The sequence below is a fragment of the Scyliorhinus canicula genome, chromosome 17 (assembly GCF_902713615.1).
Source record: "Scyliorhinus canicula chromosome 17, sScyCan1.1, whole genome shotgun sequence".
Taxonomy (NCBI): domain Eukaryota; kingdom Metazoa; phylum Chordata; class Chondrichthyes; order Carcharhiniformes; family Scyliorhinidae; genus Scyliorhinus; species Scyliorhinus canicula.
The window spans coordinates 19,506,119-19,524,860 of record NC_052162.1 but is presented as its reverse complement, the minus strand read 5'-3'; the positions used below and the strand labels follow the sequence as shown (position 1 = coordinate 19,524,860).

General features: G+C 48.7%; 1 protein-coding gene across 4 annotated transcripts in view; it reads right to left on the bottom strand.

Annotated features, from left to right (window-relative positions):
- The window catches only part of LOC119952435 (oligophrenin-1-like), a 205,463-nt gene that overhangs the window by 65,010 nt on the left and 121,711 nt on the right, over positions 1–18,742 (bottom strand). For all 4 annotated transcript variants that reach the window (XM_038776185.1, XM_038776182.1, XM_038776183.1 and 1 more), the window contains exons 12-16: positions 16,191–16,224; positions 16,014–16,076; positions 15,033–15,107; positions 10,352–10,436; positions 2,743–2,801 (exon numbers count right to left, since the gene is read on the bottom strand). In XM_038776185.1, the coding sequence (XP_038632113.1) occupies positions 2,743–2,801; positions 10,352–10,436; positions 15,033–15,107; positions 16,014–16,076; positions 16,191–16,224 (316 nt within the window). The remainder of the gene's footprint in view (positions 1–2,742; positions 2,802–10,351; positions 10,437–15,032; positions 15,108–16,013; positions 16,077–16,190; positions 16,225–18,742) is intronic.

Genomic DNA, 18,742 nt, shown 5'->3' with positions numbered 1-18,742 from the left:
CGCAGCTCCCTTCCCTTTCTCAACAACAATGACTTTTCTTCGGTAACTTGGTAAAACGCAAGCCTCGGTACCTTACCAAAGTGGCCATTTTGCAAATCCTCACCATGGGAGGTTTCAGCAGGCTACCCAGCTCTCAGGTCCCATGACAAACAAGGTTGTTCCAGTCCACAACTGACAGCCACTCTCGTGTCCATTGCTGATTACTGATCGGGAAGACAAATCTGGCAAATTTTCCCCACTCCAAGTCAAGGCTCCCAAACCAGATATAATGCATTTTTGTGTCTGTGCGAACAGTTCAGTCCTGAAGTCCAACACAGGATTTTCTTCAATAGCATAACCCCAAACTTCCCGTCACTTTGTCATATTAGTTCTCCCACTCCAACCTTTCTGTCCTTGGCCTGCCTCAGTGTTCCAATAAAGCTCAAGCAACAGTATCTCAACTTCCAACTTGGCACTCTCTTTGGACTCGAGTTCAACAATTTAACTTTATGACCTCTGCCTCCATCTTTTTTTGTTTTGCACATTTATTTTGCTGGGTCAGATTCATCTAATTTCTTTCTTTCTCCCTTCCTGTTACATTCAAATGGTTGTTATGTCGCGATTCTCGCTTCATCGGGACACAGCTTTAGTTTTTTCACTAACCCAGCACCACTCTCTTTAGCCGCTGCACCATGATGGTTTAGCACACTGGGCTAAATTGCTGGCTTTGAAAACAGACCAAGGCAGGCCAGCAGCACGGTTCAATTCCCGTACCAGCCTCCCCGAACAGGCACCGGAATGTGGCGACTAGGGGCTTTTCACAGTAACTTCATTTGAAGCCTACTTGTGACAATAAGCGATTTTCATTTTTCATTTTAATTCTTCTGCCCACCACCCTGTAAGAGACCTTCCTTCCTCTTCCCTTTCTGTCCCCTCTCCACTGGCTTAAATCTTATTACATTTCTATCTTTCCTCAGTTCTGAAGAAACAGGTCATCAACCCGAAACGTTAGCCTAGATTCTCATCCTCAAGATGGGTAGCTGCAGGAATGCAGATAATCTCTGGCTCACCCCACCTGTCTCAGGACGATGATTTCATTGGGAGAAGGGGATGCAGTGCAATGCGGCTGGAGTCGGCCCAGCCGACCCTGGAAGAATCACAGAGGCAGCCACAGGGACTACTGGTTGCAGAGAGGGGCTATTTAAAAGGCCCACCTCAGAGCTATGGGACTTTTGTCCCAGTTAAAAACCTCCAGCCTTCACTCCTCACTCACTCCCCATGCTGCATCTACGTCACCTCATATTACCCCCTTGGCTCCCAATGAATTTTTATTGCCACCTAATTTCACTGTGCCAAGATATGCCCTCAAAAAACCTCAATGGCTCCCTCATGCCTCCTATGCCAAGCTACACCACTTCCATGCCCATTCTCTCACTATATACCACATATAAACAAGGAACTCTGTTGTGACAGTGGGATGCTTTCAGGAAACAGGTAATGGATGAATGAAAATAGCTTTTTAGCACAGCCCAATAAAAGTGTCAATCATTCAGACCCCTTTAAAGTTTTAATATCCGAAACCACAAGCCCATGAAATCTCTTTATCCTGTGTAATAAACATTGTGACAGAAGAGATCAGAGGGCCAGAGCTGTCAATCAAGCAACTTTTTCTCTGGGGCTCGGGTGTTTTAGCGCTCTAATGGATGTCTGGACCCTCAGCCAAGAATACATAATGAGGCTTGGCTGAGAGCCCAGAAAAACATGAATCTGTTCAAACACCTGCTTATCCCCACAATAGAGCTGGTCAGGTTGGGAAGGCAGGTTTCGGGCTTTAGATCCATCCCAGGCCACACTCTTAAAAGGCACTGGTGAAAATTGGAAACCCGAGGAATGCAGTTATGAATCTCAGAATCTTGACCAATTTTTAAATGGATCCCAAGTCACCCTGACTCAATGAAAAATCCAGACTATTAACTGATTCTATCCACTGATGCTGCCCTCAGGTGTTTAAACAGACTAATATTTTGGGGGGCTATCAGCCAAGCTTTATTATGTATTCTTGGCTGAGAATTCATTAGAGAAGCAAAACACCGGAGCCCCAGAGAAAACATTGCTTGACTGACAGCTCTGGCCCTCTTGAACTCGTCTGTCACAATGTTTATTTACACAAGATAAAGATATTTACGGGTTTGCAGGTGCAGATATTGGAATTGCCTAACCTGCTGCGTGCTTCTAACATTTTCTGTTCTTATTCTTGACAGCTTGACTAAGACAATTTTTCTTCTTAAAAATTGAATGGGCATGTCTTTGCAAAGCCAGCATTTATTGCCATCCCTAATTGCCCTTGAGAGGGCAGTGAGCCACCTCCTGTAGGTAAATTAGGTGGCTTGCTCAACCATTTCGGAGGCTAGTTAAGAGTCGACCACATTGCTGTGGCCCTCGAGTCACATATTGACCAGACCAGGTAAGGATGACAGATTTCCTTCCCTAAAGGGCATTCGTGAATCAGATGGGTTTTGATGACAAGTTGGTAGTTCCAGTGTCACCATCACTGGTCCCGGAATGTTATTCCAGATTTAATTAATTGAATTAAATTTACCAGCCGCTGTGGTGGGATTTGAACTTGTGTCTCTCGATCATTAGTCCAGCCCTCTGGATTACTAGTCGAGTAACATAAACACTATGCCACCATGTATCCCAATTTAACAATTAAGCCATGCAGTGCGAGACATCTTCAAGGGTGAACAAGAAAAGAACACTTACTGGATGCAGATACTAGTTCTCTATGTAGCTTGTAGGTCATCACTGGCTCTTCCAGATTCCTGCATTGATCAGAGAGTGGGGGTTTTAATACTTGACCTACAACAAAGTGTTGTGGCTGTATGAAACAGAAATATTAGCAGAGCTATAAAAACAAAATGCAGACTGTACCTTCATCCTCACCTACAAGGCAAGACATGTTTAATTGGGGAGGCGGGGGTGGGGCAGGGGGCGGCAGATGTCATTTGTCCTAAAATCACGGTCAACAAAGTTTCAAACTCAAACAGTGCCAATATCTTGAAGCAAATAGGCGATTGAACATCCTCTGCATTCACACAGTGTTACATATATCAATGGAAATTAGGTCTGTTTTGCTCATGTGATACTAGATTAGGTAATACATCATTGTCAAGTCCAGGTGGAAAAGTTAACATTAGTCTGGCTATTAAAGAGAGATTTGCTGAGGATACAAAGATAGGTGGGAAAATGAATTGGGAAGACACATGGGGCAGGAATTTAAACATTTTGAAGGTGCGTGGCTCACCCACCTTCGGACTAATTGAGACCCTCCAGCGTGAAAGCCGAGAGAATACTCAAGAGGATGTTGTTAACCATTAGCAACCTTTCCCAAGACTCAAGGGAATTAGTTACTTTGCCAAGGAAGGATATTCCTGCCCAAGATGAAGTAAAACAAAAATTCCCAAAATGAGGAAATTGTCCTTTGAGGTGGGATTCCGTTGACCAGGCCTATATTCCCTACAATTTAGAAGTCTGAGAGATTATCACGTTGAAAGGGCGGGATGCCGAGAGCACCTTTCTCCTGTCTCAGAGGCGAGGGCTCACTGAACCAGAAAAAGGGGCTCGGCCATTTCAAACTCAGATGAAGTCAAATTTAATTAGCCGAAGAGGTGTGAATTTCGGAATTCTCTACCACCAAGGGCTAGTGGATGCTCAGTCATCGAGTACATTTAAGACGGAGATTGATTAATACTTACCTGGGCATGAAGGTAATTAATGCATAATGCAGGAACGCAGATTAACCATGAACTTAGAGAATGGCAGAGCAGGCTTGAAGGGTCCATTTCTTATGTAACAGGGAAAATATGCATAAGATGCAGATATTACAGAGCAACCAGATGCTTCTCCCCACCTGGTGATGACTGAACTGAAAGTGGAGCTGTGCGAGATACTTGCAAGAGGAATGCAATTTCCACTGTGCTGTTTCACATCTCCCCCCTCAATGCTGAGCCAAGTTTCAGGCCACAGCAGCCCCCACTATAATCAGACGTACCAGTCCTTTGCAGCATCAATCAGCAAAGCTCTCGATCTTTTGCTGTGACAACCTAGAGCCAGAGATGTCAACTTCCTCATTAATTGCCAGGTAGACATACTCTGGTCGGAAGTGCATTGCCTGGAAGTGTGTTGGAAGCAGATTCGTAACTTTCAAAATAGATTTGAATAAATACCTGAAGAGGATTGAACTGCAGGGCTATGGGGAAAGAGCAGTGGAGTGGGACTAATCAGATAGCTCTTTCAATGAGCCAGCACTAGCATGATGGGCCAAATGGTCTACATCCGTGCTGTACGTCTAGCTGCTTCCAACAGCAGAGTCCTTCTCAAGAGGAGATTCCTCTGGTGACACGGAAGGCAAAGTGTGACCCGTGCCAAAGGCCACCGAATCCTGTTGACCAAACTTGCATTGGGTCCAGCATTTTCACTTTGCCCAAGGACATCACTCAGCTATATTGGCAATCAGTACTGACCCCACACTGTTCACCAAGACAGACTCCTGACAGCAAACATGATGTGTAGGAAGATTGAGAAAACGGTATAGGCATAATGGATCCTGGTGTTGCCAAATCCACCCAACAGTATTAACAAGGCAAATTCAAAATCAAATGAACCAGATCACACTGTAAAACTGCTTAGAATTGGAAGTGTTATTACACTATTAAACTGCACTCAAGGAAGGCTGAAGGGACAGATTCAAAGCAAACTGGATGAATACAAAGATGTCGACAGCTTCTTCATCAAGGAGGATTTGCATAAAAAATCAATTTTCCAATGTACTCCCATCTACAATGAGTTATTAAAATGCTGACTAAATAAATTTCTTGGCTTTACTGGTTTCTCAGCTAACACTGCTCTATTGATCCACAGCGAGCGACATAAAAGTAATATCTCAATGTTATTTCCTCCCCTCAATGTCAAGCATCAGAGGGTGGAAAGGAAGTTCCTGTCAAGGCTGTGCCTTGATACGTGAATAGGGTGGGAACAGAAGGATACGGACTCCGTTAGTGCAGATGCTTTTAGTTTAGACAGGTACCATGGTCGGTGCAGGCTTGGAGGGCCGAAGGTCCTGTGCTGTATTCTTCTTTGAAGTCTAATAACTCCAAATAGTTTTGCTTTTTTCTATGTGCCTGGTTTCCCAACAGCCACTCTCTTAATACCAGCAACTCACTATGCGTGACTCGTGGGTGCAAACCACCTCTTGACATTGGGTGTCACTTAGCAGAACAAAAACAATCCAAATAGATTTCAGTCTGACTGGTTTTAATCTTTCAGCAATTGAAATTAGTCTCACACCTGTCATACGCTGTAAAGGATTTGCTCGTAAAGAACACTTAAGTTTCACTTCTGAAGTTATTAATTGGTTGTTTGTTCCCTGCTATGATGCATAAAACAAGCCCATATCTGCACTGCTCTCATCAATAATAGAATCACAGAATGGTTACAGCACAGGAGACCATTCGGCCCATCTACCAGATCTCTGCAAGAGCAGCTCAGCTCGCTGCTATCCACTGCCATTATCCAGACCCCTGCAACATTTCTCTCTCTTCGGATGCTTATCCATTTCTCTTTTGAAGGAAGACCTCTGCCAAGCTCTCAGGCAGCGCATTGCAGATCCAAACCACTCACTGTGTAAAGTGGAATCTTTCAGCAAACCACCCCTGTTTAAGAAGCACTCATGTTGCTGTTGCTTTGGGCACCATTTAATGGAAACGTGTCGGGCGCATTTAGTTGGGTATTTCCCGGGACTGGCAGCACCTAGAATGATCCTGCTATTAAATGGGACTCTGCTTCATTTCTGGGCCTTGGCGAGGAACGTCCCACTGAGACTACACTCAAGTCGTTTTTCCTGCGCTAACAGGCCCTGATCTCTAGACACCACATGGCGACCTGCAGATCCCCCCAAATCCCCCACTTACCAATGAGTGGGGTCCTCGAGCCCCTTGCACACCACCTCACAGGGGAAGGGCACCCCTTGGCTCCTTCCCCAGCACGGGCAAGATGCCATTGGGCACCTTGACACTGCCACTTGTCAGTGCCCCTGCCAGCACCACCTGGGCATCTTGGCATTGCCAGGGTGGTACCGCCATGGTGCTCAGGTGGCATCAGGGGTGCCAGGGTACCACTCTGTCCAGAGCCCAACCACTCAAGGGACACATTTCCCCCCTTGCAAGACCTCATTGCGTCCCGAGTTGGGAACATTGACGCCGACAGATTGTGCCTGTTGTTGGCAAACCATCTTTAATCTGCGTCCTTTGGTTCCCAACTCTTCCATCAATGGGAACAGATTTCCCCTTCTCCCGAGCCCCCACCTACTCTATCCAGACCTCTTAAGACTTTGACCACGTTCACAGTGTCTCAACTCCACCTGCTCTTCGCTCAGCTTTTCCAATCCTTCCTTCGGACTGAAGACTCTCATTCCTGGATCCATTCTCGTGAATCTTTTCTGCACCCTCTCAAAGCTTTTGCATCCTCCCTAAAGTGTGATGCCAAGAATTGGACACAATACTGCAGAATGACTGATTACACTAGCTTTTGGATGGACGAAGAAAAGAAAATTGGATTTTTCCGCTCGTCTGAAGCCACAAAGCCTGTTTTTTTTTTGATCAAATTTGTTTCCGCATCAAGGCTGAAAGATGACAGGAAGTGGGGAAGGAGTCAACTTCTGGAGCTTAAGTGAAATATGCAGAGTTTTAGCAAGGTAGCTAGATTGGAGAGGAAAAAATAAATTGAAAAATTAGAATAGCGAATGAGAAAAGGGGGAGAAGAAATATTCAAGGAAACAACAGAAATGAGGATTTATAATGTATTTTTTGGACAAAAGACTATCCGGAGATGTTTGCAAGAATTATAATTAGATAGAAATTGATGAAGAGTCAAAGGGGCAGATATTCGGAGTCTTGGCTAAAGGTTGCTGTGAAGGTGTGAAAGGAAAGGGAGAAGAGGAGAGGCAGAGACATTTATGGAGGGAATCCCAGTGTTTAGGATCCAGATTGCTCAGTTGTCAACGTTGAGACAAAGGGACAGGGAGGTGGGGGCCGAGGCCAGAGTTGATGAAACGTAGAGCTTTAAGAAAGTTAGAACGTTAGCGAGATAGGGCGGGAAATGGTCATTAAAGCATTTAAACAAGAAGACGAGGCATTAATTTTGAGGTAAAACATAAAGAGAAAATGCTGGACAACCTCAACAGGTCTGACAGCATCTGTAGAGAAGGGAGCCAACGTTTCGAGTCTGGGTGATCCCTTTAGGGCGGTAGCACAGTGGTTAGCACTGTCGCTTCACAGCACCAGGGCCCAGGTTCAATTCCCGGCTTGGGTCACTGTCTGTGCGGAGTCTGCATGTTCTCCCCGTGTCTGCGTGGGTTTCCTCCGGGTGCTCCGGTTTCCTCCCACAAGTCCCGAAAGACGTGCTGTTAGGTAATTTGGACATTCTGAATTCTCCCTCCGTGTACCCGAACAGGCGCTGGAATGTGGCGACTAGGGGCTTTTCACAACAACTTCATTGCAGTGTTAATGGAAGCCTACTTGTGACAATAATAAAGATTACTATGATTACTTGTGAAAGCTGAGAGGTGTTATGAAATTTTGAGACCCGGCAGAGGTCTGTGAGCACAGGGTGATTGGGTATTGGTGAAAGATGGGTTACAAACTACAGAGAGTTGGAGGAGATGGAAGTTTCTGAATGTTGGCCAGGCGAGGACTTGGGAGATGACAACAGGTTTAAGGGAGTTTGGAAGAAAATGGAAATTGGAGATGAGACGGTAACTTGCAAGGACAGAGGGACAAACCTTTTGAAAGTGACGTGGGGAGGGGTTCAGAACCCGGGATAATGGAAGCGTTTATGGTGTCCCTTAGTTCTGGGGACTCGGAAAGGAGAATGTGCAGTCTGCAGTCCAGGGGAATGGCTTCATGAAATCAGGAGGGAGGTTTCATGAACAAGCTGAGCTGAAAGAGGCATGAGGCGAGGTGAGAGACAAAACCAGAGAAAGGTACAAGTTCACGGCTAGGTAGGGGAGAGAACCGATGTGTGGTTTTTTGAAAACTGAAAAATAATTGATTGAAGGATTTATTGCAGCCTGCCACAGTTAAATATCTTCTTTTAACTGCAGCAATGTGAAGATGGGCAACTTTACGTGTGCAAATACAGCCATGCAATTTTCCTGGAACCAAGGATTAAAATAACAATGGAAACAACTGTTCTGAAGGACTGTTCTCTGCAGCACCAGAATAAATTAAGTTATCGGGAGAAATTCAATTCCTTCTGGACGAGCACTTTCATCTTATAAAGAGCACTCGGAACCTGTGATGTATATCCTTCAGGGAGCCTGACAGATAAACGTTAAATGGAGCCATTAACTGTTGATTTCTGCCTGTTGCGAAACAGCAGTTACCTTTCGAACCCTTCTCTTTCGCCACTTAAAACCAGTTTCATAGTCCAACAGCCTCTCTTGCAACAATCCAAAACTCTTGCCTCATGTGTGAAATAACCTGAGATGCCCTGGAACAAACATCAGACCCACTGTCGTCTCTGGATTTCTAAGTATTTCCAAGCCATTTCAGAGCGCCATTAATGTCAGTTACTTTAATGCTATTACCAGACACGGAGGTATATTTCCCAGACAAATTTGGAAACAACAATAAAAATGCAGTCAGCTGTCCAAGCTAGCTCAAATAAACCTGACGATGCTCAGAGCTAAGCAGACAATTTGCAGGTTAGGTTCCTTTCAATCGGCTTTCCTTACCGTCCCCACCCTGGGTGTGTTTTCTGACAGCGCAGGCTACTCACCACTGGCTGCCAGTGGGATCTTCCAGTCCCATTGATATCTGTAGCGATTTGTGGTGTTCGCTGGCTGCGCACCAGGGAATCCGCTGCTGTAGGGGAGGTGCTAGGATGCTCTTTCCAAAAGCCGGTCCAGACTCGATGGGCCGTATGGCCTCCTTCTGCACTTGTAAATTCTATGATTCTATGAAACAGCATCGCAGGTTCCAGGGAGCCAATTTACACCTGCAGCTAAAACCTTCCTTTGCCAGAACCTCACTGGCGATTCCACTGGTCAGTGAGTGAACAGGGGCTCCGATGTTTACACACACTTTTAACCCGGATTTATTCAGAGCCGCTCCAGCACCCCATCTTCTCCATCACCCTGGGTGCTGCTCACCACCTCCCCCCCTCTCTCACACACCTGCCCCCTGGCATTGCTCACCCTCACTGTCAACACTGCTGAACACCCCCACTCACTGCTCGTTATACCGAGTGGAGCCAGGCGTGAATGGGAAGGGGGAGTGGGAGATGGGGCTAGAATTTAAAAACAGATAGAAGTCTTACAACACCAGGTTAAAGTCCAACAGGTTTGTTTCAAACACGAGCTTTCGGAGCGCTGCTCCTTCCTCAGGTGAATGAAAGCTCCGAAAGCTCGTGTTTGAAACAAACCTGTTGGACTTTAACCTGGTGTTGAAAGACTTCTTACTGTGCTCACCCCAGTCCAACGCCGGCATCTCCACATCTTAAAAACAGATGACAGATACATTTATGAACCGCACAGTTTACCATTTACCAGACGTCAAGGTGCATGTATTTAGTTTGTGATGGGTAAGAGAAGGCCAAGAGGGAGAGGGGGGGGGGGGGGGGTGGAGAACTGTTCCTCGTCACCTGGACTCACGACACCTCACTGATGGGTCCATGTCGCAGTGGGTCAGAAGGTCCCAAAGACTCAGCTCAAAAAGGCAAGGCTGCAGTTCCAAAAACTATCAGCAGGGGACATTCCTACTCCACTGCTGCCCAGAGGATCCGGGCCTACATCTGTTCCTAAGCAAATGTCTTTCTTAAAACTAATATACATCAGGCAAGACTAGAGAAGTATAAAAAATTTCAGATGACCGTCACCTTTTTGAAGGCAGTACCCACCCCTGCAATCTGCCTTTTAAGCTTCTTAGATGGGGAGAATGTTTTCAAAAAGTGAGTGCTGATAATCTGGGGTGAGCTGGCTGAAATGGTGGAGGAAGTGGATTAAATAGTAATTTTCAAGAAGAGACTTGAATACATACTGGAGAAGAAAGGAGTTGCACATCTTTGGAGAAAGGGTGTGCGGGGAGGGGTGTCAAGTGGGTCGAATTGGATAGCTCTTTCAAAGAGGCAGTACAGGTGGAATGGGCGGAGTGGCCTCCTGCTGCACTGTTAAAGTTTTATGACGTAACACACCAGCAACTTTTAAACTATTAATAAAAGATGGACAAATATATCCCTTCTGGCAACGTGTAGTCGTCGATGGGGGTGCAATATCGACCGCACCGTTCTTCACTCAGTGTGAGGTAAGGCCTCTTACCTGAGGTAGTGCTTCAGTGCGCTGGTGATTGTTTTTATATCCCACTCGGTGTTCTGGAGATCAGCATCACCAGGATGATTTGGATCTAACAGGGGGGGAAAAAAAAAATAAAAGAAACCACAATCATTGTAAAGGTTGATCAGTCGGCAGTTTAATAAGCTCAGGGGCACCGTGATCTCATTTTGTAGGTGCTCACAGTTTTCACATGCAAGCAAGGCATCGCGTATTGAGACGGGGCACGTCACCTGAGTGCAAGAGCTTCCCAGGCCCAGTGTAACTGGAATGGCCTGTAACAAAAAAACATTCCCTCAATCCCGCGCAGCCTAATGCTTTGCCACATGATGTTTCCTCTCGTACTTTCACATCAAACATTTTACTCCCTTCCCAATTTTCTGCCATCCACTCCTGGAGGTGTGGGTAACCCTCTGGCACGTCCCCCATCAGTCCAAACAACAAGTGGTGGATGCCCGCAGGTTTGCTGAGGGCAAAACCGGAGTGAGGGGGGGGAACTGCACCAAAATACTCAAAACGCAGTTTGACAAGTGCAGTGTACAGTTCAGTGCGATTTCCACTGACTATATATTAGGAGGAGATGATGATGTGGCGCCAATGTCCCTGGACTGGTAATGCACTGGGGCATGGGTTCAAATCCCATCAACGCAGCTGGTGAAATTTTAATTCAGTTAATAAATCTGGAATATAAAGCTCGTCTCAGTAATGGTGACCATGGCAACTATCGACCAATTGTTGTAAACATCCATCTGCTTTCCATTTAGGGAATGAAATCTGTCATCCTCGCTCAGCCTGCACGAGAATTCAGATCCACAGCAGCATGATTGACTCTTAAGTTCCCTCTGAAATGACAGAGTAAGCCATTCAGTTCAAGGGCTATAAGGGATGGACAACGAATACCGGCCTCACAAGTGGCGCCCACATCGCATGAATAGCATGAATACATTTTTTAAAAATCTGGTACTGTTTTCAATATTATTGATTATTTCAGTGAACAAACTGACTTGCTGAATCTCCTGAAATTGTTGGAAAAATGGGCGGAATTCTCCAAACCCCGGGGGGTCGGAGAATCGCCCGGAGCTGGCGTCAATCCCACCCCCGCTGTGTCCCGAATTCTCCGCCCCCCAAGATTCGGCCGGGGCGGGGAATGCACTGCGCCGGTCGGCGGGACCCCTGCGGCGATTCTCCGGTTCGCGATGGGCTGAAGTCCCGCTGCTGACAGGCCTATCCCGCCGGTGTGGTTTAAACCACCTCTGGTACCGGCGGGATTAGCAGCGCGGGCAGGCTCCGGGGGCCCTGGGCGGGGGGGGAAGGCACAGGGCGATCTGACCCCGGGGGGTGCCCCCATGGTGGCCTGGCCCACGATCGGGGCCCACCAGTCGGCGGGCAGACCTGTGCCGTGGGGGCACTCTTTTTCTTCCGCCCCCCCTCCCCTGAGGGGGAAGAGACCCCCCTCCCCTGCGCATGCGCCGGTGGTGACGTCAGCAGTCGCTGACGCGCCGGTGCATGCGCGGACTTCCGCCGGCCGCCGGGGCGCCAAAGGCCGTTCGTGACGGTCGGCGGAGCGGGAGCCACTCTGGCGCAGGCCTAGCCCCTAAAGGTGCGGAGAATTCCGCTGCTTTGGGGAGACCCGACGCCGGAGTGGTTCAGCCACTCGGTCCCGCCGGGACCCCCTGCCCTGCCGGGTAGGGAGAATCCGGCAGCACAGTGGGGGGCACGGCAGCACAGTGGGGGGCACGGCAGCACAGTGGGGGGCACGGCAGCACAGTGGGGGGCACGGCAGCACAGTGGGGGGCACGGCAGCAGAGTGGGGGGCACGGCAGCACAGTGGGGGGCACGGCAGCAGAGTGGGCGGCACGGCAGCAGAGTGGGCGGCACGGCAGCACAGTGGGGGGCACGGCAGCAGAGTGGGCGGCACGGCAGCAGAGTGGGCGGCACGGCAGCAGAGTGGGGGGCACGGCAGCAGAGTGGGGGGCACGGCAGCAGAGTGGGGGGCACGGCAGCAGAGTGGGGGGCACGGCAGCACAGTGGGGGGCACGGCAGCACAGTGGGGGGCACGGCAGCACAGTGGGGGGCACGGCAGCACAGTGGGGGGCACGGCAGCACAGTGGGGGGCACGGCAGCACAGTGGGGGGCACGGCAGCACAGTGGGGGGCACGGCAGCACAGTGGGGGGCACGGCAGCACAGTGGGGGGCACGGCAGCACAGTGGGGGGCACGGCAGCACAGTGGGGGGCACGGCAGCACAGTGGGGGGCACGGCAGCACAGTGGGGGGCACGGCAGCACAGTGGGGGGCACATCAGCACAGTGGGCAGCACAGTGGGGGGCACGGCAGCACAGTGGGCAGCACAGTGGGGGGCACGGCAGCACAGTGGGGGGCACATCAGCACAGTGGGCAGCACAGTGGGGGGCACGGCAGCACAGTGGGGGGCACGGCAGCACAGTGGGGGGCACGGCAGCACAGTGGGGGCAGCACGGTAGCACAGTGGGGGCAGCACGGTAGCACAGTGGGGGGCACGGCAGCACAGTGGGGGGCACGGCAGCACAGTGGGGGGCACGGCAGCACAGTGGGGGGCACGGCAGCACAGTGGGGGGCACGGCAGCACAGTGGGGGGCACGGCAGCACAGTGGGGGGCACGGCAGCACAGTGGGGGGCACGGCAGCACAGTGGGGGGCACGGCAGCACAGTGGGGGGCACGGCAGCACAGTGGGGGGCACGGCAGCACAGTGGGGGGCACGGCAGCACAGTGGGGGCCACGGCAGCACAGTGGGGGGCACGGCAGCACAGTGGGGGGCACGGCAGCACAGTGGGGGGCACGGCAGCACAGTGGGGGGCACGGCAGCACAGTGGGGGGCACGGCAGCACAGTGGGGGGCACGGCAGCACAGTGGGGGGCACGGCAGCACAGTGGGGGGCACGGCAGCACAGTGGGGGGCACAGCAGGGCAGCACAGTGGGGGGCACGGCAGCACAGTGGGGGGCACGGCAGCACAGTGGGGGGCACGGCAGCACAGTGGGGGGCACGGCAGCACAGTGGGGGGCACGGCAGCACAGTGGGGGGCACGGCAGCACAGTGGGGGTGGCACGGTAGCACAGTGGGGGCACGGCAGCACAGTGGGGGGCACGGCAGCACAGTGGGCGGCACGGCAGCACAGTGGGGGGCACGGCAGCACAGTGGGGGGCACGGCAGCACAGTGGGCGGCACGGCAGCACAGTGGGGGGCACGGCAGCACAGTGGGGGGCACGGCAGCACAGTGGGCGGCGCGGCAGCACAATGGTTAGCACTGTTGCTTTGCAACGCAAGGGTACCAGGTTCTATTCCCGGCTTGGGTCGCTGTCTGTGCGGAGTCTGCACGTTCTCCCCGTGTCTACGTTGGTTTCCTCCGGGTGCTCCAATTTCCTCCCACAAGTCCCAAAAGACGTGCTGTTCGGTGAATTGGACATTCTGAATTCTCTCTCTCGTGTACCCGAACAGGTGCCAGAATATGGCGACTAGGGGCTTTTCACATTAATTTCATTGCAGTGTTATAGTAAGCCTATTTCTGACAATAATAACGATTATTAATTGTCAAAGTCCTAAGCTCTGGAACTCCTTCCCTAAACCTCTTCACCTCTCTTTATTCCTCGAAATGTTCCCTTTATGACCGAGTACATAGAACAGTACAGCACAGAACAGGCCCTTCGGCCCTCAATGTTGTGCCGAGCAATGATCATCCCACTCAAACCCACGTATCCACCCTATACCCGTAACCCAACATCCCCCCCTTAACCTTATTTTTTAGGACACTACGGGCAATTTAGCATGGCCAATCCACCTAACCCACACATCTTTGGACTGTGGGAGGAAACCGGAGCACCCGGAGGAAACCCACGCACACACGGGGAGGACGTGCAGACTCCGCACAGACAGTGACCCAGCCGGGAATCGAACCTGGGACCCTGGAGCTGTGAAGCATTTATGCTAACCACCATGCTACCCTGCTACCTGTCGTAATATCTCCTAATCTGGTTCGATGTCAAATCCGTCCTGCTGAAACACCTCAGGAGGTTTCATACTTAAATGCAAGGATTTGCACCGTCTTTAATACACTGCAGCAGAATGCATCATCCCTGCCCAGAGTCCAGACCTTCCTCATCAGGTTTTCCTTCCAAATTCTCAGATGTGCCCCCCCCTCCCTCACTTTTAAAAAAAATATATAAATACGGATCATAACAAAACTGTGAATAAGAGAAAAGGGAATTGAACTGGAATTAATTAACGTTAAGATTTGTTTTTTTGAATAACACTTCAACCCCTGCCAAAGGCCAGGCTGAGAGTGTCGGAGAATTTGAATTGTAAAGTTCACCAATCGCCTCGGGCCTCTCCGAACCCTTTTGTGGCTCGGAGGAAAAAAGAACTCGGGGAAAATTCAACACCTTGGAACTTTGAACAGAAACAGTGCGAGTGGCCGAGCGTACGAGAGTCAGCCGGACCCGACACCCCCCCACCCCCTCCGTCCCCACCACAGGACATCGGAGGTAAAATCCCAAAGATCAGTATATTGCCAGTTCCTGACACTGGGGTGTAGATGGTGCCCAGCCCAGTCCAATTCCCCAGAACAGGTGGTGCAGTAATGACAAGCGAGTGAGTGTCAGCGGGCATCAACTTTCTTATTAAATTGTGTTCTCACCAAAATACTGAGATAGGAGCTTCTGGACTTGGAGATTGCTGCCAACAGTTCTGTAAACACCTTCTGTGGTGATTCCTGCAAAGAGCAAATAAATCCAAATTCAATATTTCATTAAAATAGGGCTGAACATTAAAAATCAGTAGCCTTTAATTCCTCAGATGAGATCATTGTATCCATCAAGATAAAAAGGAAGCTTATTCTTGTAGTGACCTCTGAATGAAGCAATACATGATCAGGCTATGTTAAGCTATGTTCACCTGAGGGAGGAGGAGTGCTCCGAAAGCTAGTGTTTGAAACAAACCTGTTGGACTTTAACCTGGTGTTGCAAGACTTCTTACTGTGCTCACCCCAGTCCAACGCCGGCATCTCCACATTATGTTAAGCAAGTACAGGCAATTGAACACGAGATGGCCACACTATTAGGACCTATTAGATAAATGTTTTCCCGCTCTTTCCTACAGGAGTGTGTGTCAGGATTGCAGAGGGAAGAGAAGTGAGAAAGCTAGAAATAAATAGTTATTAGTTATCAGAGTATTGTATCATATAATTTAGTTAGTTTATTCTACAGTTGTTTGTTTTACTAGTTCAGTCTTAAGTAAAAAGAACTCACAAGACTATTTTATATTACTCCATAAATTACTTTATCATCATTGGAAGACTCCGGCTATATTTCAACAACTCGGCTAGATAAAAAGAGTAATATATATATTACACATGGTAATATAACAATTCTTTTAATGGAGGAATGGAATGGTAGGAAGCAGGACTGGAGAAACAGTGTGATTCATGCTCAAGCCTGGTATAAATCTAGCTCTTGGAGTGGGTTAAGTGGGTGATGCAGTGGGTTAGTGTTGGGTTGGATGAGGGCCTGTGCGAGGGACAAGGACAAATCTGCACAGTGGGCTCCTTTCACATTCTAACACTGGATTGACATTCGATTGGGATTTATTAATAATGGGAACAAAATGCTAATTTTCCCACCTTTGGTCTCCACAGCATTAATACATCTCTTCACAAACTTTGAGCCAAGTTCATTCAGTTGCACTGTGCAAGAAAAGAATTAAAACCAGTGAGGATTCACAATTAGTCTCATGATTTAATCTCCAGTGCAGAATTTCAAAATGGTCAAAAGTAAACAAAAAAGACTGGGTTACATACTTTGCTCTGGTTTTGCATTCGGTGTGATGTAGATCTGGAAATCAGAAACAGAGAGACAATAGTTGGTTAACTCAGGAAAGATTCTCCCGTAACATATTAATATCTCCCCACCATCTCCTCTCACAATTAAGGATGGAATTGCCTGGTGTTGTCCAGGATTCCTAATCATTAACCTGAACAATGCAAGCTGGCAGCTTGTGTGACTGGAGAATTCTATCCTCAAATGAGGACTCTTTCTTGTTTGGATCATTGTATAGCTATGAAGACCTAGACATCTAGCTTCCCTAACCAAGGGCACCAAGGCCATTTTTCACAAAACATCACCAGCTGTGATCAACTAACCAGCCAGTGACCGAGGTCAAAACTGGGACATTGGAACTGGAGTAGCCCATTCAGCCTCTCCTGGACTTTGGGTGTGGAAGAGAGTCTTTTCATCACTGGTTGAGTAGGGTTCAGTGATGATAAAGGCATCACTGTCTGCAGACAGACATAACTAGCATCATACAGAACATTCTAGAAGTGATCAAAGCAACAAAAAGGGAAGGACCCAGAAATGTGCTGGAACAAAGCCTATTATGGGGTGCTTTAAAGCATTTCATGACCAACTTTTAAACAGTTGAGGAAGGCCGATGTCTTGGTCTTCGCCTCTCTGATTGCACAGCAGCAAACTTTGCTGGAGTGGTGGTCGGCATCGCCACCGGGGGGTAGCAGCATGGTTGGGTGACCTGTATGATTTCCTGCAATTAGAGAAGACAAAGTAGGAGTTAACGGGCTCCTCAGCTCCAGGACATCACAGCAGGAGTTCCTCAGGGTAATGTCCTTGGCCCAACCATCTTCAGATGCTTCATCAATAACCTTCCTTCTATCATAAACTACAGCTTCGGTAGCAAAAGTAGGAAGGCAGATTATTATTTGAATGGATGTAAATTGAGAGAGATGGATACTCAGCGAGACCTTGGTGTCCTTGTGGATCAGTCACTGAAAGTAAGCAAGCAGACACAGCAGGCAGTAAAGAAGGCAAATGGTATGTTGGCCTTCATAGCGAGAGGATTTGAGGAAAGGAATAGAGATGGTTTACTGCAATTGTATAGGGCATTGGTGAAGCCACACCTAGAGTATTGTGTCCAGTTTTGGTGTCCTTATCTGAGGAAGGATGTTCTTGCTATGGAGGGAGTGCAGCGAAGGTTTACCAGGCTGATTCCTGGGATGGTGGGACTGTCATATGAGGAGAGACTAAATTGGTTAGGATTATATTCATTGGAGTTTAGAAGTGTGAAAAGGGATGTCAAAGAAACTTACAAAATTCTAACAGGGTTAGACAGGGTAGATTCAGAAAGAATATTCCCGATGGTGGGGGAGTTCAGAATTAGAGGTCATAGTTTGAGGATAATGGGTAAACCGTGTAGGACTGAGGTGAGGAGGAATTTCTTCACCAGACAGTGGTGAATCTGTGGAATTCACTGCCACAGAAAATAGTTGAGGCCACAACGTTGTGTAACAAGAAGGAATCAGATATAGCTCTTGGGGTTAAAGGGTTCAAGAGATATGGGGGGGGGGGAAGATGCGGGCACAGGGTATTGAACTTAATGATCAGCCATGACCATAATGAATGGCTTAGCAGGCCCGAAGGACCAAGTGGCCTCCTCCTGCTTCTATTTTCTATGTTTCTAAGTTCGTATGACTGCACAATGTTCAGCACCATTCACGATTCCTCAGATCATGAAGCAGTTCATGTTCAAATTCAGCAAGACCGTGACAATATCCATGCTTGGGCTGACAAGTGGCAAGTAACATTCACACCAGGCAATGACCATTTCCAACAAGACGACCTAACCATTGCCCCATGTCATTAATTGGCATTACCATTAGTGAATTCCCCACCACCAACATCCTGGGGGATACCATCACCAGAAACTGAACTGGACAAGCTATAGAAATACTTTGCCAACCAGAGCAGGTTAAAGGCAAGGAATCCTGCAGCGTGTAACGCACCTCCTGACCCCCCCAAAGCCTGTCCATCATCAACAAGGTACAAGTCATGATGGCAATGAAATATTCTCCACTTGACTGGATGAGTGTATCTCCCACAACACTCAGAAGCTCATCACCATCCAGGACAAAGAAGCCCGCTTGATTGGCATGCCTACCACAAATATTCATTCCTCCCCCACCGACAAACAGTGGCAGCAGTGTGTACCATCTAGAAGATGCACTGCAAGAACTCACCAACAGTAGTGGACTCGCCAACACTAAGGGCATTCAAATGGTCATTGGATAGACATATGGACGATAAGGGAATAGTGTAAATGGGCTTTAGAGGGGTTTCACAGGTTGGCGCAACATCGAGGGCCGAAGGGCCTGTACTGCGCTGTAATGTTCTATGTTCTACGTTCACCAAGGTTCCTTAGGCACCTTCTAAACCCAAGACCGCTGCCATCTAGAAGGACAAGTACAGCACATACCGAGGAACCCCACCGCCTGCAATTTTCCCTCCAAGTTACTCACTATCCTGACTTGGAAATATATCGTCATTCCTTCAATGTCACCTGGTC